General features: G+C 46.1%; 1 protein-coding gene across 1 annotated transcript in view; it reads left to right on the forward strand.

Moving 5' to 3' along the window:
• LOC147107646 (potassium/sodium hyperpolarization-activated cyclic nucleotide-gated channel 2-like) overlaps window positions 1–24,253 on the forward strand; it is a 206,419-nt gene extending 182,166 nt beyond the window's left edge. Inside the window, exons 9-11 of the mRNA XM_086006852.1 lie at window positions 736–973; window positions 19,864–20,031; window positions 24,121–24,253. Of these exons, the coding sequence (XP_085862978.1) occupies window positions 736–973; window positions 19,864–20,031; window positions 24,121–24,167 (453 nt within the window). The 3' untranslated portion in view covers window positions 24,168–24,253. The remainder of the gene's footprint in view (window positions 1–735; window positions 974–19,863; window positions 20,032–24,120) is intronic.
• The last annotated feature ends 833 nt before the right edge of the window (window positions 24,254–25,086 follow it).

Here is a 25,086-nt window from a genome sequence, read left to right on the forward strand (position 1 = left end):
GTGTGGGGTGAGATAGAAGTCAGAAGGGACAAAAGATTGAATATGAAGAAACCCTGTGCGACGCCTTCTCTAATGTTCCCAGTCACCACGGCCTCAACTCTGCCCCTGCCCATGATGGCAAGCACACTTTCTTTGAGGTGGGGGCGGGTGTTAAGGTGCGCTTTTCCTCCTCCGGTGCCACCCTGCTGTCTTGAGTTGTGTGCCAGCTTCTCCTGCAAGAAAGAAGGGAGTGTGTTAGTAAGAATCTTATGAGGTGCTTGGAGAAGGTGCCTCTCATGGTGGAAGAGCTGAGAGTCGGTGTGAGTGGTAGGTAATTGAGGGTTGTAGAAGTAGTGAGTATGAGGAGAAGAAGGTATGGTGCAGTGATTATAGGAGAATGATGGGAAGTGGGGAGGGGAGTCTTGTGAGTGCTCTGAGTCTTATGATTAGTGAGGCTGTAAGTGGCGCAGCTGTGAACAGAGAGTAAGAGAGCTGGATTCTTACCTTAACGATGCTAGTAAGATCATTGAACTTGGCTTCTGGCATTCACATACTCTGCTCTTGAGATGAAATGTTTTACTTCTATAAAGTGTTCCATTTTGCAGTCTAGCCTAGAATTTAAAAGATCACCCCACTAAAACAAGTATGTTCATAATGAAAACCTGTTTGGCTGTCAAGTTGGCAGTCACGAGTTATCTGAGCTCTCTTCAAAAACAGTAGTTGTAATAAGTTTTTTGCCTTTTTATTTTATTACAGGATGTTCTAAGTTACCTATGCAGAAGTCTGGTCAATAATGTGCCAATGTTCCAAAATGGGGATCCAAATTTTTTGAATGCTATTATCATAAATCTGCACTACGAAGTCTTTCAGAAGAACGATGTGATAATAAGAGAAGGTGCTGCGGCAGAAAAGATGTTCTTCATTGATTCTGGTATCGTTTCAGTAGAGACAACGTATTATCAAAAGCACCTTTCTGATGGTGCTTACTTTGGAGGTTTGTGAACACAAGATCTTCAGCAGTGGAAATGCTAAAGAGGCTGGGAAGTACAATGTACTAGAAGTATAGAATTATATTCATAGGTGTACCTATCAATTTAATTGGGACATTCTGATTTTTAAGGTGAATTTCAATTCTGGCTGTTCTAACTTCAAAGCAGCATTCCTGATTGTATGCCAAGCTTAAATCTTGGAGTTAAAGAAGTTAGGGGAATAAAACAAATCTAAAATGCTTAATTGTTCTTTCCCCATACTTCTCAGTCTGGGGATTAACATCTTGTATTTTGCTTTAACACAAGAAGAGTTTAAATAACACTTGGGATTTGTTACTGCAAGTCAGAACTGAGAGAACTCCTTATGAAGAAATAGGGTACGTGAAAACAGAAAATTTATGGGTAATAGACGATTTTAACCAAGTTACTATAAATTAGTAATGCCCAAGTGGTTTGAAGTCTGAATAAGTAAATGTAATGCACAACTGCTTCATAACTAATGCGTAAAGGGAGCTACAAGAGGCAGCTCTCACCTAGACTTGGTAACTTGAAATGTTTTCCTACATTAAAGGTGATACACAAATGCTAGTTGTTGTTGTTGTAGAAACAAGCATAATGTACCCATATTCAAAAAAGTGTAAGTCTAATATATGAAACTTTGAGGACTAAACTTGATACATAGATTATGCAGTACTAACCTAATTAATAGCAGCCAGCACAGGAGGGGAAGACTGCTACAATAATCTCACTGACTTTTTAGTCAGTGCATTCCAAGTGGACTGTGATATTTGAGTATCTTGATTTCCAAAACCTTTGATGAGTTTCTTCATGAAAGGCTGAACTTAAAGCAGTGGGAATTCAAGATAAAACCTGAAAATAGGTGAGAAAATGGCTAAAGGAAATGAAGCAATAGGTAGTAGATAGGGGAGTAATATTGGAGTGGAGGGAAGTATGAGTGGAATGCCTCAGAGATCAGTGCTAAACCCTTACTATTTGTAATTTACTTGTGACCTAGACTCAAACTCAATGCAAATTGGTCAAGCTCATTAAATCGGGGGAAAGTTGAGTTGGGGAAGGTAGCCAGTTAGATAAAATCTGTAATATAAATTGAAAATACTAGAAATACTCAGCAGGTCAGGCAGCATCTGTGGAGAGAGAAACAGAGTTAACGTTTCAGGTCTGTGACCGTCTAACACGATGTCACCACCAAATGCATATACCCATCCCTCCCCTTTTACCGTTCCAAAGGGACCGTTCCCTCCACAACATCCTGGTCCACTCTTCCATCATCCCCAGCACCCGCTCTCCTTCCTACGGCACCTTCCCATGTAAGTGCAGGAGATACAACACCTCTCCTTTCACCTCCTCCCTTCCCAACATCCAGGGCCCGAAACACTCCTTCCAGGTGAAACAGTGATTTACTTGTACTTCTTTCAATTTAGTATAACTATTCTGCTGCTCACTATGCGATCTCCTCTAAATTTGAGGAGACCAAACATAGATTGGGTGATCACTTTGCTGAACACCTCTGTTCAGTCCGCAAGCGTGAGCCTGAGCTTCCAGTCGTTTTCCATTTTAGTTTTCCTCCTACTCCCACTCTGAACTCTCTGTCCTCGGCCTCCTACAATGTTCCAATGAAGCTGAACGGAAGCTCAAGGAACAGCACTTCATCTTTCGATTCGGCACTTTGCAGCCTTCCAGACTTAACATCGAGTTCAACAAATTCAGATCATAACCACTGTTCCCATTTTGATGGACAGCAGGTCCTGGTAATGATTCTGTTGTTGTCATTTACAACTCCTCGGACCCATCTTTTGTTTCTTTACTTGTCCCATTACCACCCCCTTTTGTCTTACCCCATCATCACTTTTATCATTTAAATCACTCCTGCCTTCCACCTTATCACAGACCTTCCCTTTTATTCTTGCCTCCTCCTCTCCCCACCACACCCCACCCTCTGCTCACCATTTCCCTGCACTTGTACTTGCTTAAAACCTGTTAAATCTGTAACATTTACCAGTTCTGATGAAGGGTCGAAGACCTGAAATGTTAACTCTGTCTCTCCACAGATGCTCTCCCCTGACCTGCTGAGGATTTCCAGCATTTTCTGTTTATATTAGTTTTCCAGCATCTGCAGTATTTTGCCTTTTGTATTAGATAAAATCTGTAGATGGGTAGGACAGTGGCAGATGAAAGTTGAAAAGCAATATAAGTATAAGGTACTACAGCATTGAAAAAACAATTGGACACATAGGGGGAAAAATTCAGTTGGTTGCGCCTCCCGTTAGCGCCTTAAGAGGGCGCTAATGGGGCGCAAAGCAACTAGCGCCCGGGCGCGGCGATTTTTGCGCCGCTCACGAAATTAACCAGACATTTTGCGGTGGCGCTAAACAATACCGGCCGATCTCCTGCACACGCAGATCTTGAAGTCATTCGAGAGTGCAACGCCCTTGTGATGCCCCAGAACGGAAATTGAGTGGCACCCCCTTCCTTTCCACCTGGCGCAACCAAGGACAGGTAGACTGGAACGCTTCCCAGTCGCTGTGGGGCTGGGGGGGGGCGCTATTTAAAGGGGGCCTCTTCCTGGCTTTTGTGTGGTAGCCATTTTTGCACCACTCGTTCTGAGAGAGAGAGAGAGATTTTGAGAGCGACAAAGAGAGAAAGAGAGAGTTCTGCATTGAGTCAATGCTGTCTGAGGTAGTTTTGGCTTCTAACCATAACTTTGCAGGTACTTTGGTTTTTGACCTTCATAACTTTGATTGCCTAGATACTATGGGGGCTGCAATGGATGGGGGCGTCGTCCTTCTCCATCACATTCGGAGGGCACAGAGATGCAGAGAGAGAGTGGCAATCATGGCCAGATGGAGGAGGGTCAACAGGCCTCTGTACAGGAGACCTTACCCTCCCAGGGTATTTCGCCAACAGTTCTCCTACATTAATATGTCTGAGGAGCAGTGTTTGCGAAGGCTGCGCTTCAGCAAGGAGGTGGTCACTGAGCTCTGCCACCTGCTTCAGCCAGATCTGCAGCCTCAACTGAGGAGCAGAACGTCTCTGTCGGTGACTGAAGATAACAGTGGCTCTCAACTTTTATGCCACCGGCTCATTTCAATCAACTACTGGGGACATCGCCAATATCTCCCAGTTTACGGTGCATTGCTGCATCCGTCAGGTCACAAATGCCCTCTTTAAAAGGAGATGAGAGTACATTTCTTTCCCCATGACCTCGGACAAGCAGCAAGAACGCGCAATGGGCTTTGCGATGATAGCGGGCTTCCCCATGGTGCAGGGTGCCATTGACTGCACGCATGTGGCTTTGCGTGCGCCGCATGAGAATGCCGAGGATTTCCGCAACCGAAAGGGCTTCCATTCCTTAAACGTTCAGTTGGTCTGTGACCACAGACAGCTGATACTCGCTGTCAATGCCCACTTTCCTGGCAGCAGCCACGATGCCTTCATCCTGCGCCAGACTTCTGTGGCAGGCCTTTTCCAGGCACCGCATCACCCAGGTGGTTGGCTTCTCAGGGACAAGGGATATCCTCTGTGCACCTGGCTGATGACACCGCTCCATACGCCCAACATTCCTGCTGAGCTGCGATACAACGAGAACCATCAAGCTACCAGGAACATCGTTGAGCACACAATTGGCGTGCTCAAGCAACGGTTCCGCTGTCTGGACCATTCTGGAGGAGCCCTTCAGTACTCGCCTAAGCGAGTCTCCCACTTCGTTGTTGTATGCTGCATGCTGCATAACCTTGCAATCCTCAGGACCCAGCCAATACCACCAGGCATTGGAGCACCGCCAGAGGAGGAAGATGAGGAGGATGATCATCAGCAGCACCAAGGCGGGAGGGAGGCACACAATGTACAAAGTGGAAGGGCCGTCCATCAAAGGCTCATGGCAAGTCGCTTCTAGGCCCCTTCTGAGGAAATGGCTTCTGCCATTCAAACAACCTGAATGAAACCATCCCGCAACCCCTAAGCGGTGAAGGCAACAATGATTGCAAAGACCAAACATGTACATTTTGAATACAGAAACTTATTTATTTTACAAACTCTGTGTGTCTCATTTCCGCATGACAAACTAATAGAAAGAAACACAAAAAAAAAGTCATTAACATAACTGGCTCTCACAACCTGGAGACAATGTCCAAAACAGTTTTAAAAATTTGACCACGAACCTCGGCCTTTAATAAAACAATGAACAACATTTTGTCACACCTCCTACTTTTTGCCCTTCGAGGGTGATCTCATTCCCTCGTGAAATTCCCCCCTTCCCACCCTGCAGCTCCTCCGTAATGGGACCCCAGTGGCTGCAGCAAGGCTGGTGGAAGGCTGCTGATTGTCACAACCGGAGACTGCAGATGCCCTTGAAGGACGGCCTCGACCAGCTCTGGGCCTAGAGAGCTCGGCTGCAGACTGCACCAACTCTGCATGGGCGGCAGCAGTCTGTCTTACAGGCGGTTGCAAGTGCAGTGGAGAACTGACAGTGGTGGCAGCAGGAATGTTGTCATCTTGAGAGAGGACAGCAACTCCCTGCTCGACCGACACACTGGCACTCCCACGGGGCAGCACTTCAGCATCCGGAGCAATCTGCTGGAGCACAGATTGCTGGCCTGCTGCGGCGCGGTGAGAGCCCCGGGGAAATTTGTCTGAACCAGCGAGGATGTCAGCAGTCAGTGCTCGCGTGGCCTCAATCTGAGTCTGCATGAGAGCAGCCAGTGACTGCATTGCAGCACTAAGCATTTGCGTGGCAGCCGCCTGTGCTACAGTGAAGTGCTCCACACTCCTTGACAGTGATTCAATGCATTCGGGCCACTGCAGCCATGAGCTCAGTGTGCCTGTGCTCCCCCATGGCGCTCATTTCAGCAAGTACCCACTCTTCCTCTGCGTCCAGTGCAGTAGGACTCGATGGCATACTCTCCCTCCGGGGAGAAGGCCCCCGAGCTTCCCTACCCCCATCGCGTTGCTGCAGCCCGCTGGGTCCTGGAGCTTCACCCTCATCAGACCATTCCCCCCTGCTCCCCTCCAGGGAAGGCATGTTCCCAGTGTGGGCATGGGCTTCCTCGGGAGAGGGTGGCGCTGATGCTCCGGCTTCCTCTTCCTCCTGGCCTTCAGCTTCACTCCCACTGGCAGCTTGAGGGCCCGTCTCCTCACCTGGTGAATCACCATCTGAAAGCAGGGAGGTACAAGAGTGGCTTTAGCGTGAGGACAGGGTGTCAGCAAGGGAGGAATGAGTGCAGCGATTTAGTAATTTGGATTGAAAATGTCAAAGGCTGGTGTTGTGAGGAACAAGTGGAAGGAGAGAGGACAAAAAGGTGATGACCTTACCATTGCTGTCCAGAACGGGGTCGGCGTCTCCAGTGGCGATGGGACCAATCACCCGGCTTGCCACAATCCCCTGGACGCGCACCTCAAGATCGCTGAGGGGTTGCAGCTGAGGCCTGTAGGGGGTCGCTGTGGGGTGGCGTGTGCGCCCAGTCAGTTATGCCTCTGACCGTTTATGAGCAGTTCAAATCGCTCCCACGCCCCTGGGTTCTAGACACCGGACTTAGGTACAAGGCGGTGGTACAGAGAAGACTCGAGTAGACAAGTGGTTGGATGTAAACAAAAACCAAGATTTTATTGAAGAGGAAATTAATACAATCTTATGGAGAATTACTAGTGTACACTTCTACAGGCAAAATACAAAAGAATAACTATACTTATACAGGGAATGGGGAACACACGGCACATCGAGGGAAAACAACTATCTTAACAATCCCCTTATCCTTATCCCACCCCCTATACCTAACTAGATTAAGCCATGAGGGGTCAGAACTTCATGCTCACCAATAAAAGGAGTCTGCTGAACTCAAAACAGCGGTGGGGTTCGGGGTTCGCTCTTGGTGCTCTCTGGAGCCTGCCGTCGTCACGTGGTCTCCGAGTGCTGCAAGGGCGTTGTCCAGGTACACATACCCCAAAGTTAAAGTCTCTGCTTGGGTACTTTACCTTGCTGGGATGGCGGTTTCTCTTCCTCGGCCGACAGTTTGAGTTTGCATGAAGATAGTCGCAGGTCAGCTGAGGCTGAAGGCCCGATGATTCGAAGCCTGTCTTCAGTCGTCTTCCTCAGTTCGTCTTCTCCGTCGTCTTCTTCACTTCGTCCCCCCCTCGCCTGGCCAAAATTGTCCGTGTCTACCCGATGCAGTGCCTGGGCGATCCTAGATGGAGTGGGGAAAAGGCACAGGCAAAGGCCAGGGGGTAAGCGCGGGACGGGGAAAGAGCAGCAGCCACGAGGGGCCGGAGCCGGAGCAAGGCTGAGAGCAGAGCACAGAGAAGGTTGCCGGTGGGCCTACAATTATACTTCTTTGGATGGCCCTTATCTGCGCGCCAAATCAGGTTCGTTCTTTGTCTTAATTTTGGCGGGCTATTTTAAATAACGGTGGCAATCTACTCTAACTGTTTTTAGATGGCCGGTAATCGCCCCTACCAGCCCGATAATTGACTTGTTTTGTCATGAATGCACCTTGATGGGTCTGTCCGGCCTCGATGGCTTCCTTAATCTGTTGCCGATTATATATGCAGACGGCTTGATGGCCTTAACTATAGGCCTAACTGGGTTTAGATTCGTCTCCAATTTGATCTAATACATAATTCAAAGTCCTGTCTGCTTTCAAAACACAAAGTCTCTCTTCACAGAAACTGCAGCTTGGGTTTCGATTTCTCCACAAGCTGCCTGTGTTGCAGAGTAAGTTTTAAAATCTCACAGGCTTTCTGCCACGAGGCGCGGACGCCATTTTGGGTACCCTTTTTCATTAAAATGTCCCTGCAGGGTCCCTTTTCTTATTAATAACTTTTGGGAAAATGTAGAAATTTTGCGAATCTTACAGGCCGCCCTCCACCAGTCCGTTGCTGCTGTCTCCTATTATGAGATAGCTTGGCCTGCAAGAAAAAGGACGGCGTCTGTGTAAATATACAGCCATGGTCTTGCCTGATGTGCCTCCCATAGTTGAATAGCCCTTACTGTATGCAAAGTGTGGAATGTGCGTGTGTGTTTGATGAAAGGGCCATAGGTGTTGGCTGAGTGTTGGGCATTGGGGCTTTTAAGACCCTCTGGCCATAAAGTGAGGTTGAGATGGCGGGATGGAGAGGTTTTGAAAAAAAGGCACTCACCCTGACGACCCGAGTGAGATCGTTGAACTTTTTCCTACATTGGATACGGGTCCTAGGCACCATGCCGCTTGAGGAGACTCTCTGAGCCACCTCCCTCCACACTCTTCTGTACTCGCGTGGCAAAGGCCTCCTGCCACTCTCTGGGTATGGTATAGATCTTCTGCACTCCACCGCGCCAACCAGAGCCTCCAAGGCCCGCTCGCTGAAGCGCTGTGCTCACTCCCTGGCCCTCTCGATAGTCCTTGACTGCAAGATTTAGTCACAGGTCTGCCCAGGCTGAGATTCAAGGCTCCAATGAGCAGGGTGTGGCTGCAGAGCAAGATCGACCCTCCCCTTTAAGAACTGACCGGCGCCAGTGTGTCTGTGTTCAATCGCTAAGTGACAGCACCTGCGCTGCACCCGCCCTCTGAGGTAGCGCCTCGCTCCTCGGCCTTAGCGCCTTAAGAGAGGTGTGTAGCGCCTGATTTAGCGCTCCAATCACCTCCAGGGACGATAAAAGCCAAGTTTGCAGTCGAAGGCGATAATTAGCGGCAGGCGCTAAATTTTGCGCATGGCCGATAGCGGCGCCCCAAACAGGGCTATACCGAATTTCTCCCCCATAGATATTATGTGGAAATAGCGAAAAGGGAAGTTAAAAAAAAATAACTTTGTTCATATACTTGACACTTATGTCAAGTCACTAGAGCAGCAATTACAAAGTAAAAAGAATATCAAAGTATATTGCCAAATCATTGTAGTGTAAGTTAGAGAGGATTTGCTCAAATTACACAGTGCTTTGGCCAGACAGCACCTTGTTATTGTTGCTCAATTTTGGTCATCAAGACATAAAGGAAACATTCAAACCCTTATGTAGTGCACCCCTGCCTTGGAATCAAAGTAGCCTAGTTTATCTGATAATTACAAACTGACTGTCTAGTTGGGTTAAGGCAACCACTGATAAACATCTTATGGCCACAGAACTGTCAATCAAAGGACTATAGCCAATCAGTGACCCCACCCCTTCGCACAAGCCTGTCTCACAGCTGTCAATCAAAATCACAAACCCCAGGCAGGCATGGTTCATTGATTGGTGCCATATAACTTGACCAACCTGTTTTCAAGATCTTGAACACAAATACATAAACAAACTAGAACTGTAATTATATAGATTGGCTTTCATTTCATAGAATTCAAACACAGATGATACTTGTGGAACAAACATGGAACTCTCTGTAGCTCAGAAGCTTTAAAATTAAAAGCTTGGCCATTTAAACAAGTAATGTAGGAATTGACGAATTCCTAACTAATAACTGAGGTCGACTCAGGAGATCAATCAAACAAGTCTTTAATGTAAGACTAAACGAATTCAAACAGCTTGCTGAGATCAATACAAGAGGGCAATCAAACAGGTCTTTGCTCAACGGAGGTTCCACGAGGACTGTCTGGGCAGTCCCGTGGATTGCGTCGTGACGTCATCACGTTTTCCCGCGCTTGGGCGGTCACGTGACTTGCGACGTGATGTCATCACGTTTGCCCGTGCTCTTAAAGGGGCCACGCCCCGTACATACAAACACTATATACAAAACACAGTAATGTCTAACACAATGGTACAGGCTTAGGCTGGTGTTAGAACATCGTTAAAGGGAATTATATACAGTTGCCCAGAGTCATTCAGTGGCTCCGCCACATGCGCCCCCCCAGAATTCGCTTTAACGGACAAAGTCAAACGGTGAGGGGGTCTGACGAGCCTGTCAGAATGACTCCTGTACTCCTGAGGCGGAGGCTGCTGGGTGGCTGGCGGTCTGGCAGGCGGTTGCACTTGGTCTGCCGTAACGGCGATGGGTGGCTGACCTCGTCTCGGCGGTTGTGCTGTCTCGACGGGGCGGTCAAGGTCCAAATGTGCTGGCTTTAAGCGGTCGACCGAAATGTGGTCCGGTTTACCACCGACATCTACCGTGAAGGTTTTGTCCCCTGCCTCCAACACGTGGAAGGGACCAGTATACGGGGCCTTGAGTGGATCCTTATGTGCGTCATGGCGAATAAAAACGTATTCAGCCTTGTGAAGCTCCGTGGGAACGTGCGAACTCTGTAGCCCGTGGTGCGAAGTGGGCACCGGCGCAAAACATCTGGCCGCCTCCTGGTGACTAGTAAGCTGGGCAGACGCGGACCATGGCTTCGTCGATGCTGGTAGGAAATCCCCTGGAACTCGCAGCGGCTGACCATACACCAGCTCCGCTGATGAAGAGTGACGGTCTTCTTTGGGGGCCGTGCGAAGGCCCAACAGGACCCATGGTAGCTTGTCTGCCCATCCAGCGTCCTGGAGGCTGGCCCTCAGGGCGGCTTTCAGTGATTGGTGGAAGCGTTCACAGAGATCGTTTGCCTGTGGGTGGTAGGCTGTGGTGCGGTGTAATTTGACACCGAGTCCTTGGGCCACTGCATTCCAGAGTTCGGAGGAAAACTGCGGTCCCGTCTGAAAAAATATCTGCGGGCACTCCGAAACGGGCGACCCAGGTGGAAATGAACGCCCTGGCCACGTCCGCCGAAGTAGTGGACGACAGGGAAACCGCCTCCGGCCATCTGGTGGTGCGATCAACCATGGTCAAGATGTGTGAAAAACCATGGGAGGGTGGGAGTGGTCCTACCCGGTCCACATTGACATGGTCAAAATATCGCTCCGGAACTGTGAAGGTGGCCAGCGGAGCTTTGATGTGGCACTGTACTTTGGCCTTTTGGTAGACCACACAGGTGTTGGCCCAGTCGCGGACGTCCTTGTGCATGCCATGCCATACGAATTTCACTGACATCAGCTTCTGAGAGGCCTTCATTCCTGGGTGTGACAACCCATGTATGGTGTCGAACACTTTGCGGCGCCAGACGACCGGAACGACAGGGTGAGGGTCCTGTACGGAGACATCACACAACAGCTTGGTACCTGCCGAATGGAACTTGACTTCGGCCAACTGGAGGCCAGTGACGGTCGTTCTGTAGGCTTGGACCTCTGGGTCCGAGGCTTGGTCCGCTGCCATGAGGGCGTAATCGATGCCCAAATGAACCGTATTGACGGTCGCGCAGGAGAGGCAGTCTGCCACCAGGTTGTCCTTACCGGCTACGTGCTGTATATCTGTGGTGAATTCGGATATGTCGGTCAGTTGACGTTGCTGTCGGGATGACCACAGTTCGGCGGTCTTGGCCATGGCAAAGGTTAGCGGCTTATGGTCCACAAAGGCGGTGAAAGGACGGCCTTCCAGAAGGAAGCGAAAATGGCGGCTGGCCAGAAAAAGGGCGAGCAACTCCCGGTCGAACATGCTATATGCTCTCTCGTTCCACCGTAGTTGACGGCTGAAGAATGCCAACGGCTGCCACGACCCGTTCACCCACTGCTCCTGCACGGCGCCGATTGCGTAGTCTGACACATCGGTGGTGAGGGCGATGGTGGCTCCTGGCAGCGGGTGCACCAGCATGGTAGCGTTGGCTAAGGCGCTTTTGGTGTTGGTGAACGCTCGGGCCATGTCATCCGTCCAGTCTACCGGGTTCTTGCCAGTCTTGCCCTTGAGGGCCTCGTACAGGGGCTGCATGAGTAGTGCTGCCTTAGGCATGAAACGGTGGTAAAAGTTTACCATGCCTAGGAATTCCTGCAGGGCCTTTATGTTTTGTGGGCGTGGAAAGGATGTCACCGCCTCTACCTTCGCTTGCAAAGGAACCGCTCCCTCTGAGGTGATGCGATGCCCCAGGAAATCAATTTGGTGCAGGCCAAACTGACACTTGGCCGGGTTGATAATCAGGCCGTGTTGGCTGAGGCGTCGAAAAAGGGTGCGTAGGTGACAGATATGTTCTTCTTTAGTAGGACTGGCAATTAGAATATCGTCCAGGTAGATGAAGAGGAACTTGAGGTCTCGCAGCACGGAGTCCATCAGGCATTGGAAAGCCTGGGCGGCGTTCTTTAACCCAAACGGCATTTGTAAAAACTCAAAGAGGCCGAACGGGGTGATGACTGCGGTCTTCTGGATGTCTTGCGGATGAACCGGGACCTGGTGGTAGCCCCGGACGAGGTCCACTTTCGAGAAGACGGTGTTCCCTGCCAAATGTGCAGAGAAATCCTGGATGTGGGGGATCGGGTACCGATCAGGAGTGGAGGCGTCGTTTAGGCGTTGATAGTCACCACATGGCCGCCATCCGCCGCCAGGCTTTGGGACGATATGGAGGGGTGAAGACCAGGGACTATTCGACCAGCGAATAATCCCTAACCGTTCCATGGTCGCGAACTCCGCCTTTGCGACCGCCATCTTGCCAGGTTCCAGGCGCCAGGCCCGCGCGTAGACTGGGGGGCCGTTGGTGGTGATGTGGTGTTCCACACCATGTTTCGTAGCTGTGGAGGAGAGCGTGGGTCTTGTCAGGTCAGGAAATTCGCCGAGCAGGCGAGCGAACTCATCCGGAGTCAGGAAAGCACAGGCGACGGTGCGCGACGTAGTGTTACTACGGTAACAAGGAATAGAGTTAAAAGTTGCCGCGTTGATCAGCCGCCGGTTCTTCACGTCGACCAGGAGGCTGTTGGCGCACAGGAAATCCGCGCCGAGAATGGGTTGAGAAACCTTGGCCGTAACAAACTCCCAGTGAAAACGTTGGCCCCCGAAGCACACCTGCACTCACCGTCTGCTGAAGGTCCGAATCGCTCCGCCATTGGCCGCTTCAAGGGCGAGGCCGTGATTCCCTGTCTGCACATCGAGGGCAGACGCGGGTAAAATGCTGCACTGCGCTCCGGTGTCGCACAAAAAACGACGACCGGAGAGAGTATCGGTGATGAAAAGCAACTTGCCCGCGTTGCCGATTGCGGCCGCAGGGCTCCCATTAGACCCGGTCCTCGGTGGTCGCAGTTGTTGTTTTTTTGGGGGGGGGAAAGCTGCAGGGAGGGCGGCAACGTCTCGCCTTCACGCCGAACTGCGCGTGGTAGAAACACAGCCCAGCAGGCTGACGAGCTGGGGCAGCGTCTGTGGGGGATGGGCGCCTTGTGGCGGCGCAGTACTGCTGCGTTACCGCAAAAATTTTGTCCGCCTCTGCAGCGAGTGCTGCGCAGTCTTCAACTTCGGATCTGGCCAGAGCAGCTTGCACCTGTTCAGGCAGTTGGCTGAGGAATATTTCACGGAATAGGAAGCATTCCGGTTCTGAGCCCAGGAGTGTGAGCATTTGGCTCATCAACTCCGAAGGCTTGGAGTCCCCGAGCCAATCATAGCGAGTAATCGTCGGGCGCGCTCTGATTTTGTGAGCCCGAAAACTTGCAGCAACCGCGCTTTGAGGGTTTCATACTTGCACTCCGTTGGAGGGTTTTCGAGGAGGCTGACGATCCGAGAGGCGGCAGAGCTGTCGAGTGCGGAGACCACATAAAGATATTTGGTCTGATCCGCATCGATGTTCCTCAGGGTGAACTGGGCCTCAACCTGAATGAACCACGAGGTCGCTTGCTGCTCCCAGAACTGCGGTAGCTTAAGCGAAATGGCGTTTGCCTCCATGCTGTGTTCTTCTTTTGTGAAAACGTTCACAAAAAACGGGGTCACCAATGTAGGAATTGACAAATTCCTAACTAATAACTGAAGTCGACTCAGGAGATCAATCAAACAGGTCTTTAATGTAAGACTAAACGAATTCAAACAGCTTGCTGAGATCAATACAGGAGGGCAATCAAACAGGTCTTTGCTCAACGGAGGTTCCACGAGGACTGCCTGGGCAGTCCCATGGATTGCGTCGTGACGTCATCACGTTTTCCCGCGCTTGGGCGGTCACGTGACTTGCGACGTGACGTCATCGCGCTTGCCCGTGTTTTCCCGCGCTCTTAAAGGGGCCACGCCCCGTACATACAAACACTATATACAAAACACAGCAATGTCTAACACAATGGTACAGGCTTAGGCTGGTGTTAGAACATCGTTAAAGGGAATTATATACAGTTGCCCAGAGTCATTCAGTGGCTCCGCCACAGTAACATATTAAATTCTCTATTATGTAACAGGAACTGGCTGTAGAAGTACTACTTTACATCTACAGATTAATTAACTTTAGACCAAAAATATATTCCTATATTTGTAGAAACAATAAACAAAGATGCATCATTTTTGCCACCACAGGAATACTCTAACTTGTGGGACATTATAGATCTGTTGTGTGACTAGGATTTGAAATTGCAACCCTTTCATCAGGTTAAATAGAAAAAGGAAGCGAGTTGCATTCTCAATGTCTCTTTACTGGGCTACAGTCGTGAGTAGCTGAGCCATACAGATTACGAATGTTCCAGATTTGTTCTTAAGTCAGTTATGAGTTAGCTTGTTTCAGTCAGGTCAGTAGTGATGGGTGGGCGGGGGGGGGGAAGCGGTATAATTGGTCTCCGTGCCCTTGGGGTAGGGAGGGGAAGATTGGCCCAGGGTTCACCATCCAACAACCCCTGCACTGGCTCAAATCTTGGGGGTATTATACTTCTAGGGTTGCCTTTTTACTTCAGATGGTCTAATGACATTTTTTAAACAGCTGTTTGATTTGCAAGTGATATTGTCCCACCAGTGCTACTACCAGTTGTTGCAATTAGGATTCTTGAAAGCACCATTTTTCCTTTCAGTGGTTTCACAGCAATTCCCATGAGCAAACCATGTTCCCTACAGTCATGCACCTCTGTTTTTTGTGGCTCCTCCCCTTGCCGATGGTATGTGACCTAGGTATAACAATTATATTAATTGCAGTACATTAAGTATTTTAAGTATACTCATTCTATGCCATCCTTTGGTTCGGTAGACCAAATGTCAAACCACAGATGAGAGCTTGTTAAGGCCAAAACTATTATGGTATTGAAGCACAATGTTGATGCATTGAAAGCCAATATATATATGCAGCACTGAAAATACATCAGAATGTTAGCACAGCTCTTGTGAAGCAAAAAGGTAACAGGATCTCCTGCTGTGCCAGTACTGAGTATAGGTATAGTAAAATGTAAACATAACATCAAACTGATTTTCTCTGCTCAAAATTGATTGAAGAACACAATAGGTTCAACCCCACACGCCCCCACCCCGACATGATGGGTCTCTCCGGTGGTCTCTCTCAAACAGTAATCATACAGTTTATAAACCATAGCCCAGAATTTGCACGGGCCTTCTATTCCGTTCGTAAATCTAAAAGGACCCAGAAATAGGCCAGGACCCAGATATGCTAGGAGTTTTTGGGCAGTCTTGTCTGGGGTGAAACCTTTGTCTACCTCAAACGCTTCTCCATGTCAGAAGGCACGGGGTGGGGACGCCCTATGCCGGTGTTCCCCTCTTCTGCAACCTCAGTAATACCCCACATAAAGTTGGAGGCCAGTGCTCAGTGAGATGAGGATGTAAAATGATGAATTGGTACAATTTGTTTTAAAAAAATGATCAACCACCTCTGTAAGAGAGCTGAAGAGGGTGGAAAAATTGTTTCTCCGTGCAAGGGGACCCAACTCCCACAGTTGGCAGCGGGTACCAGAGTATTTGTTCATAGTGGTGCCGGCACCCACCAGCCCCATGTAAATGAGTTGCTGTTTCGTTGATGTCCAACTGCCAGGATTGTGGCCTGTGCAAATTTGAGGTTCATATTTTTCTCTATATTCCAGATTTACAATAACATAAGATTAACAGCTGAAGTAGTTTTTTAAACATACAATTAACGTTGGACGATCAGAGAGTCACTGGGGGAAAAATTGGGTATCGCCCATTTTGGGGCGTTAATATCGTCCGGGTGCAAAGTTTAGCGCCCAGCGCTAATTATCGCCTCCGACTGCAAAAATCACCCCTGGAGGTGATTTGAGCACTAAATCAAGCACTACACACTTCTCTTAAGGCGCTAACGTCAGGGAGCGAGGTGCTACCTCAGAACGCTACCGAAGCTCAGGCGATGTCAGTTACCATAGAAGCCAGATAGACTGGCGCAGTCCAGTTCTTAAAGGGGAGGGGCCATCTTGCTGGCCAGCCACACCCTGTTCATTGCAGCCTTAAATCTTGGCCTGGAGAAACCTCTAAAGCAATTATGTTGGAAGCACTAATGGATAGGCCCAGGGAAAGAGTTGGGCGCTTAGGAACCTCCAAAGTGGTTCTCAGAAGCCAAAACTCCTTCGGATAGCGTCGAATCTCTCCAGACTTCTCTCTCCCTCTCAACCTGCGTGTTCCAAAAATTTCGCAGACAAGAGAAGGCAGGAAGCGCCCGCCTTTAAATAGCGCTCCCTCAGCCCCTTCCCTACTTGAAAACGTTCCCCTCTACCTGTTGTTCTTAGCGGCAGGCGATAAGACAGGGGGCGCGACTCAATATCCGGTCCAGGGCGTTGCATGCTCGACTGACGTCATGATCTGCGGGCGCAGGAGATCGTAGCGGTAGTGTTTAGCGCTACCGCAAAATGACTGGTCAATTTTGAGAGCGCCGCTAAAATCGCCACGCTCAGGCGCTAAGTTCCTAGCGCCCTGTTAGCGCTCCCCGGAGGTGCTAAACAACCACATTTTCCCCCCAATAACTTTCCAGTATTTCCAGACAACATTTACCTGACTAATTAAATAAATACAATATTATAAAAATAATTATAGTAAGCTTATATAAATTTTGGCAGGCATTCAGGATCACAAAACATCAATTATATTCAATTGCTTGCTCAATTATAATTTAAGTATTTACTTATCACAGCCAACTATCATGCAGGGCATGTTCTGCCTTTAATGCTATATATACGTTTTAAAATGATAGCCAATTTTACATTGGATGAAGAGCACCAGTTTTGCAGCATCAGGAAGTCCAATTTAACTTAATAAAGAGGCTGTTTACTATTTTATAAGCCAGGCATTTCACATAGTTTGGTGCCTGTAGTCAGTTTGTATTTCTTACATTTAAAGACTACAAAGCATTTCCACCACATCTCCATCTTTGATTTGCAAAATTGCTGTTTTTAGTTCATCAGCATTCATCACTGTGGTAATTATACATTGGAGTATATGAACTGATACTAATACTGCTGGTTAAAACTGCTCAATGTAATCTTACTACCTGGAAAATCATTAACTTGTGATAAGTGGGTGCTATAATTATTGCCAGATGGAATTGAAGGGATAATTGCTAGTCCTAGCCCTTTTCGGGCTACCCCCAGATCAGGCGTATTTCCCAGACGTTCACCTTCAATTAAAGTTAAAGATAGCCGTATTCTATAAGACGCTTAATTGGGTCTAAAAGTTCAAACTATGTCTTCCTAAAGGAAAGGAACGACGTGAAGATGTTACCGTCCTCCAGATAGCACTTTTAATAAGTTTAACTCGACTGTAACCTTCTGGATATTATGAGGGTCCGGAATACCCCCCAGAATTCTGCAACTCCTCACAAAAGAGTGTACAGAAATTGAGTTCGCGAGATTGATACAGAAATACTACTTGAGGCAATTCTAAAAATATATAGATTTATTTAAGATCCGACATACAGTTAACAGCTTTTGAGTCAATCGCAACATTAACAGTTCAAAAACAAATAGCTTACATTTCTTATCCTCAGAGATCCTTATTCTCAAATCTTAACTTCATACATTTTTACATTTCTTATTCTTAATTCTAATCCAGGATATCCACCAAAATCAAATACCTTGATTACCCGAGACTCAGAGTTGTAGGCTTACAGAGTGGTTCTGAAGCCGAGAATCGCTTGCCCCTTCCAGCGACTTCTGACTATCTATCTGAAAAGCTCTTTTATACCTTCTTTTGGTGGTTTATCCTTTGAAGTTTTCTGCTGATGTAAGCTAATTATCTCTAGTCATCTCTTTGTTGACTTTTTTCTATTCTTACTGTCAATTTAGCTGCTGCATGCATAATTATGACTCTACCTTTAGGTGTTCCAAAAACTTATCAAAAAATGGCTACAACAGATTTATCTCTTTGATGTCATTCTTATCGAAGGTCTTCCATTCAATTCTTAATATTGGCTTAACTGGTTATTAGCAGACGTTGTGTCTCTGTGGTGTTCCAAGTTCAATACAAAAACCATGTGATTGCTTGGTGCATCTATTGAAGTCATATCTTCAGAGTGTTCTGTTGGTATCATATTTACAACATGTAAATTAAAGACACTTCAACTAGGGTGTTTACTTGTTTTCTAGCTATCTCAATGGTTGTATTAAGAATTATGTCTCCTGTCTTCCAAGTTTAACATAAAAACTATTTGACCAGAAGGTGTTTCTTTTACTTGATGTCATCTTTTCAAAGGCACATGCCTCTTTTAACGTTCCTGTTCAAAGTGTTAGTTTATAACACTTTACTTGGGTCGTTCCATTGTGTTTCTCCCAAACTCCAGACCTTCTGGAAGCGCCAAACTGCTATTTCAATAGGGCCATTGTTTTAGTATTTTTAACTAATTCCCATTTCAAAAGCTTGTGGTGTTTTACAACTTTTGTGTTATCAAACCATCCCATCTCAGAAGCCTGTTTTCTGTTTGCAGCCTGTGTCTCCGAGGCTTTCCAGACTTTTAAACCCAGTATGTCATGTATTAATAAAATCAGAATTCTGTTCATATGATGGTGTATGTTTCTGAAATATGACTTATTCCTTCACAGAATATCTGTCTGAAACTGTTTAAATTGTAAAAAGCTTTCTTACATACATACCTGGACTCTTGTCCCCAGTAGATCTGGATTCCAGCTGCATGTTGGCACATTGGGGAGGAATAATATTGCAGGGTCCCCTTTACCTGCACTTCACGCTGGGCCAGCTGTTAGTCCCTTCCCTTTCTAGTGATGGTATTATTTATTTATTTATTATAATGCCTCAATTGTGTAGGTTAAAATATAATATATATTTACTGCATGTATTAAAAAATAGCTATACTGGGCACCATAATGGCCCAGATTTTGCTGAAATAATAATGGCGAGACCAACTGCATCACCGTTATTACAGGGTAAATCGGACAGCAACTTCTGGCGTCCGCACATGCACAGTTAAATGCGGAAATCCAGAAGTTTCTGTCAGAGATACCCTGCTCCTCCACAGGGTGCATTGTTGCAGTCCTCATATATAGACTCAGCACTGAAATCACTGTAATGGCATGAACTTAGGGTAATAATCCACTAGTCTCGCACTAAAAATGGCTGATAAAATTAGGGCTAGCGTATTCAGGAGTAAGTGAGTTTTTAACAGCATAATAAATGATAATTACTATTGAAGAACCTCTCTGGCCCTGAAAGCATAATTTTACAAGTGTGGAGTCTCATTCCCTCAGAAGAAAATGAATGTTGCAGATTTCTTTTTAAATTTAATTTTTTTTGTTTTTCTGTTTTATCTCTCTCCCCTAATCCCATCTGTATGTCCCAATCTTTATTTCATTTCTTGTACATGATTTAAATGTAATTTATATTTCCTGTTTTTTAATTCCTGGTTTGCAGTCTGCGTGTCGCGGTGAGGATTCTTCAATCTGATTGGTTGAAGAGCCTCGCTGCTGCTTGACCTACTCACATGCCACAGATTCCCTGTAGAGGGCATTGTACTGGATCAGATGCCAGATTAGTAGAAATCTTCACTGAAAAGCCCGCGAAAAGTCTCTAGGCAACTGTACGCGAGGTGAACGGCAAGAGCCGTTCCTTCGCCGCTGAGAGCAAAATCCAGGCCAATAACCTTTTAGCCAGAGGTAAACCCATAACATTTTTCCACGGAACTGTAAATTGTATTGTGTGTCAATAGGCGTACTGATACAAACTGCAAAAATAAAATATAGCTGATATTATTTACTAAAATTCTTATTGATTTTCAGAGATCTGTCTTCTCACTAAAGGTTACCGGAAAGCAACCGTACGAGCAGTAACTCTCTGCAAACTATATTCACTGTCAGCAGACAAATTTAATGAATTGTTGAAGCAATTTCCTTTTGCTAGGCAGGAGGTACTGATCGTGGCAGCCAAAAGGCAAAAAGCCCTCAAAAGTAAGTGACAATCCAGGCGTTCATTGCTTGTTATTTGTAAGTGATACTGGGAGGATACTCCTATAATTCCAGTGACTGTCTGGATGTGTCTAAACTGTTTCTGTGTCTTCTATGATATCTGGAAGCACAAACCGATGACGGTAGTGTTCCATTGATATGTGTATGTATATGCCTACCAGGCATGCAAAAATAACATTACTATGTTCCATCAGTCTATGTATCGTGTGATTGGCAAGAATTAATTGATGGGTTTGTTCATGCATGTGTATCAGTCAGACCTAGGAATTGCAGCCCTTTGGATCAGCAGGTTCAATACAATGGGAGAAAAAAGATGCAGCTTTATCACTGAAACACCTATTTAAACTGTAATCCACCTTTCCTTGTATGATCCTGGCTGGAATCCTATCCTCACTGTGGCTGGATTTTAGCTGTATGCTTGCATGGCATTTGAAGGAAATGATATTACTGGCACTTTGTTATTAGGTCAGATGTCCCTCACTCTCTTTTCTTTATGTTTGTATCAAAATGGCTAAATATTGGAGGTGTATGAATCACTAAGATTGCGTAGGTGACTGTGGACCCTGCAAAATAACTATTACAGTGTGGTTGTTTTTGCATGTGTGACTACTAACTGTTTACCATAATTGCCCTATTAATTTGCATGTATCCCTTTGAATAAAATTGGAATAGGTTAGATTTGAAAGTAATTAAAAGGAAGTTTCCAGTTAGCTTTGTAGGCAATCAGATTAATGATAAGTGGGATTGTGTTACTTGTGTATATTTTTTCCAATTTGTTACATGCTCTCCATTTTTATCTCCCCCCATCCCCCCAACACAAAAATTACCTTTTGGTCAGCAATGCCAAGCTCTCAGATATATCATCAGACACAACCAATTGATGAATGGACACTGCCAAATGGAGCAAGTGGCAACTCCAAGGCAATCTGTATGGAAGCCCTGAGAGCAAACCACAAATGCCATTTCCCTTGTAAATACTGGCGTAAAATTTCTGCAGAGTTCTCCTGATGTCCCACAGTAACTATGATGGAAACCTTGAAAAAACAGCGTAAATGGCCTTTTGCTCTGTTTCTACAGAGATTGTGCCAAAAGTACAGTGGAAGATTAGGAAAACCCCCATAGAAATACCACCCTGCTATGACTATGGCTATTGAGATCTGGAGCTCCAATTTATAGCTTGGAGAGGCTAGTGAACTTGATAGCAGACCTGACTCTCCTAAGCCGTGGCCAAGTGTCTTCCCAAACAAGGGAAGCATGGATGAGACATTGCCTCTCAGAATGATGCCACATCTGCCCAACCCAGCCAAACACCTCACATGACTGAAGATATGGCAATTAATGAACAGGAGCAGCTAGCCAGTCTGAAGATCAACAACCTAATAATTTAAGGAAGTGGTAATCTGCACAGCAGTGAGTGGAGCTTTCCCTGTGGTTGACCTTGTTTAGAGGTCAGAGTTGAGCAGACACCATGGGGCGATTTTCAGTTACCAGCTGCCCATTTCACATCTGCTCCATTGATGCTCAAAACCCGCCTGAGGCAATTTTTAGGCACGCCTGTAAATGGGGGAACAGCAGGTTCGCCTGTTTCCAGTGAGCGGCTGCTTAAATATGCAAATCGGAGTACTGTGCATGATGTAGAAACCTTATTGCAATTTTAAAGTACAAATTGGCCCAAAAAATAACTCTGGCCCTCTACCATCCCATCCAAGGCCCTCTACTGGATCAACTCTTCCCCCCCCCCCCACCCCGAGCTGTCCGATCTTCCGCCTTCCCACAACCATCGAGTTGCAGCTCACTGACAGCATTTAAATCATGCTTGAACCAAAAGTGGTTCGGGCCTCCTGGCGTTGGCTTTGGGCGGAGGTTGAAGATCGCCCCCCGCCCATAACTGTTGAAACACAGGTTGCAAAGATAGGTCCACTTAAGTTGGTTTACCTAGGTCTGAATACTTGGCTTTTGGAATGAGGCTGAGTAGGTGCCAGATGCCAGTGGTGCAAGCATATGTGCTGTTATTCCCTCTGCCTGAACTCCTCTTGCTCCTCCTAATTCATCACTTCTATTGGAAGGCCCAGTGGCATTCCCATGCAGTGTGGTTGCTGCTAATGCAGGAACTGCTGTTAGCAACTTTGCTGTGTCAAATAGTATCTGCAGATAGAACCTTGCAAAGCAAGAATGAGGCAGAAAAAAGCAACAAATTAATGCATCAAATATAGTACAGAAGCAGCTATATGAAAGTAAAAGAGAGATTTTGTAATGCTATACTTAATTGTCATTCACACCTTTAAGAACAAAACTTCTGACCAGAGAAAATCTCAGCAACTGCCATTTTAGATGGGCAAACAGTACTGAAAGAGCAATGAGCTGAGAAACATTGTGGAATTTGACTTTAATTTCAGAACTCTAATGAAACTCTTACTGGTTCATGTGAAGCCTCCAAACTTCAACTAAATTTTAATATTGTGGAAATTTCCCGCCTGTGAATTGGACGCTCTGGCCTATTTGCCCAATTCATCATGGCACACAACCAAAATTTGAGGGTACACCCTTTCCATATACTATCATGAAATCAGTCTTGCTGTTCCTGAAGTTTGCTTTGAACTTGGCTGAAGCAGTATGAGAGGTCAAAGATGGAAAGGTCACTATGAAAATAAGGGGAATGGGGATTAGAAATGGAGAGCCACAGAGATGTCAGGATCATGCTTATGGAAAGATTGAAGATGTTTAGCAAAGTGGTCATCCAATCTTAGTTTTGTTTCTCAATATAGAGACTGCACTGTGAACAGCGAATAAAATATTCTAGATTGAAGAATGTACATGCAAATAGCTGTTTTACATGGAAAGAGTGTTTAAGGCCCTGGACCACACTGTGGGGGTGGGGGGGGGGGAATAACAGAGGGACAGATGTTTCATTTCCTGCAATTGCATTGGAAATGTCTGGGGTTGAGTAACCAGCAGTTAACTTGGCGACGTATTTGATTCTTTTTGTTTGACTATTTTTTAAATCCCAAGTTAATAAGTGGGAAATAGACCTGCTCGCAGATCTCCACTAATGCCACTCTTTATCCATGCAGGAGAGGCTGATTGTCCTCCGATGTCCTCCGATTTTCCACTCTGCACTTCCCTTCATGGCACTGCTAAACTCATCGTGTGGTAATTTGTGTAAACAACCTTGTGTCTTGGCAGAGCAGCACCCTTTGAAATAGATCATTACTTTTTTTTTAGATTGCAGGATCTTCTAGCATTTAACAATGATGTCCTCACTTTTTGTCTGTACCAAAAAGAGCAAAATGCATCTACTCACCTGACCAGAAAATCTCATTAAAATGAGTCCAATCCTAAAATAAACAACTAATATGTAAATTAAAAACAAAAACTCCGGGGATTAGGTAGTGGAATGGGTTAGACATCGCCCTTTTACTTTGGAACCTAGACTGATGGGATAATAGGATAGGACATTAGGATAATCTTTTTTCTCTGCTGGCAGTAAGGATGCTATCTGAAATGATACTGGGCAATTACAACCCAGTTCCTGAGTCCACAGAACAAAACTTCCCTTCATTTGGCATTAATTGTTACTAATTTCCATTCACACTGAGAGGGTGTGGGAAATAGAAATGTCATAATAGTTTACTAGGGGCGCTCTTCTGAAGTTTGAGCTAAGGCATATCACTGGAACAGACTAAAAAGAGCTTTACTGTGTATCACTGGAACAGACAAAAAGAGCTTTACTGTGTATCTGGACTGTGCTATACCTGATCTGGGTGTGCTTGAAGTTGACACTGAGTGCTTGAAATGAGAATGCCCTTCAATCCACGACACTAACATCACTGACTTGATGAGAACAAAGAATTAAAAACTGAGCATTATGGGAGTGAAATTGGTGTTCAATGGAAAAAGAAAACCAAGTGTTGTGTAAAGCAGGCTACCGATTTGCTTTCACTTGTTTTATGCTACCGCCCAAGATTAATTTCACCCCCTATGTATTCCCTATTTTTAGTTTCATTTTATGTTACCATGCAATGGTTCTTTGTTGGTTTTGCTAATCTGCCTTTTTTCTTGTTTCATTGTCAGAAGCCTTAAATCGCTGGGATCCTAATACATTGCTTAAACCTCCTTAGCGGACAGGAAGAATCAATAAATCTGTATATTTTGTATTTGTATGATATCACTTGAAAATCAACTACAATAAAAATAATAAACTCCATAGTTATTCCTTGTCCCTTATTAACACAACTGTTTTTAAAAAAAATAAAAGATCGGTTTAAGCTGTCAAGTAGAACGGCATCATATTGGCAACCTTGCATTCAACCCTGAATGTAATTTGCAAAGAATACATGATTTGGTTATAGGTTGGTGATATTTTGTCAATGTTGCAAAACCTGAAAACATCTATATCACTGACGATCATACTGATTCATGGTTATAGCTTGATATCTGGATATAGGTGAATTGAAGAAAATCCGAAGCTCTTCCCCTTAATGATAGCTGTCATCAGGAAGACACTGAAGGCCATAAGGTCACATAAAGAACTTCCATATGGATAATGGCCTAGAAATTGGGCCACTTAGCGCCACCCGTTTGCACCACTGTCCCGGCAAAAAATAGCAGCCTTCTCTGGCGCAGGATACAGTGGCTGCCATTTTGGTTAAGGCCTTGGTGCTGCCGATAGCACTGGACATGTAAATGAGGAGAGGGTGACATCATACCAACTTAACGTTTCCTCAGCGAACCCCATCCTTAGCGCTGAGGTCAGCGATGGGTCCTAAGCTCGCTCTGAAAACTGAGCGTTCAGCAGACTGACAGAGGTGCTATCAGCACCTCTTAAAGGGACAAATACATCTTTCAGGTAAGTTTGAATTTAAGCTTTTAGATTGGATTTTTAAAAATGTTATTGAAATAGTGGCTTGGTGCAATACATGTTAAAAGATTTTTTAAGTGTGCAGGGAGTGCTGCTGGACACTTGCAAGGCCTTGGATGGTGAAGGAGAGCCTCTGAGAAGACAGAATGCTGCAAATACTCAGCAGGCCAGGCAGCACC

This window comes from Somniosus microcephalus, chromosome 14 (genome assembly GCF_052327205.1).
Source record: "Somniosus microcephalus isolate GS21.2 chromosome 14, FLI_Smic_1.0, whole genome shotgun sequence".
Taxonomy (NCBI): domain Eukaryota; kingdom Metazoa; phylum Chordata; class Chondrichthyes; order Squaliformes; family Somniosidae; genus Somniosus; species Somniosus microcephalus.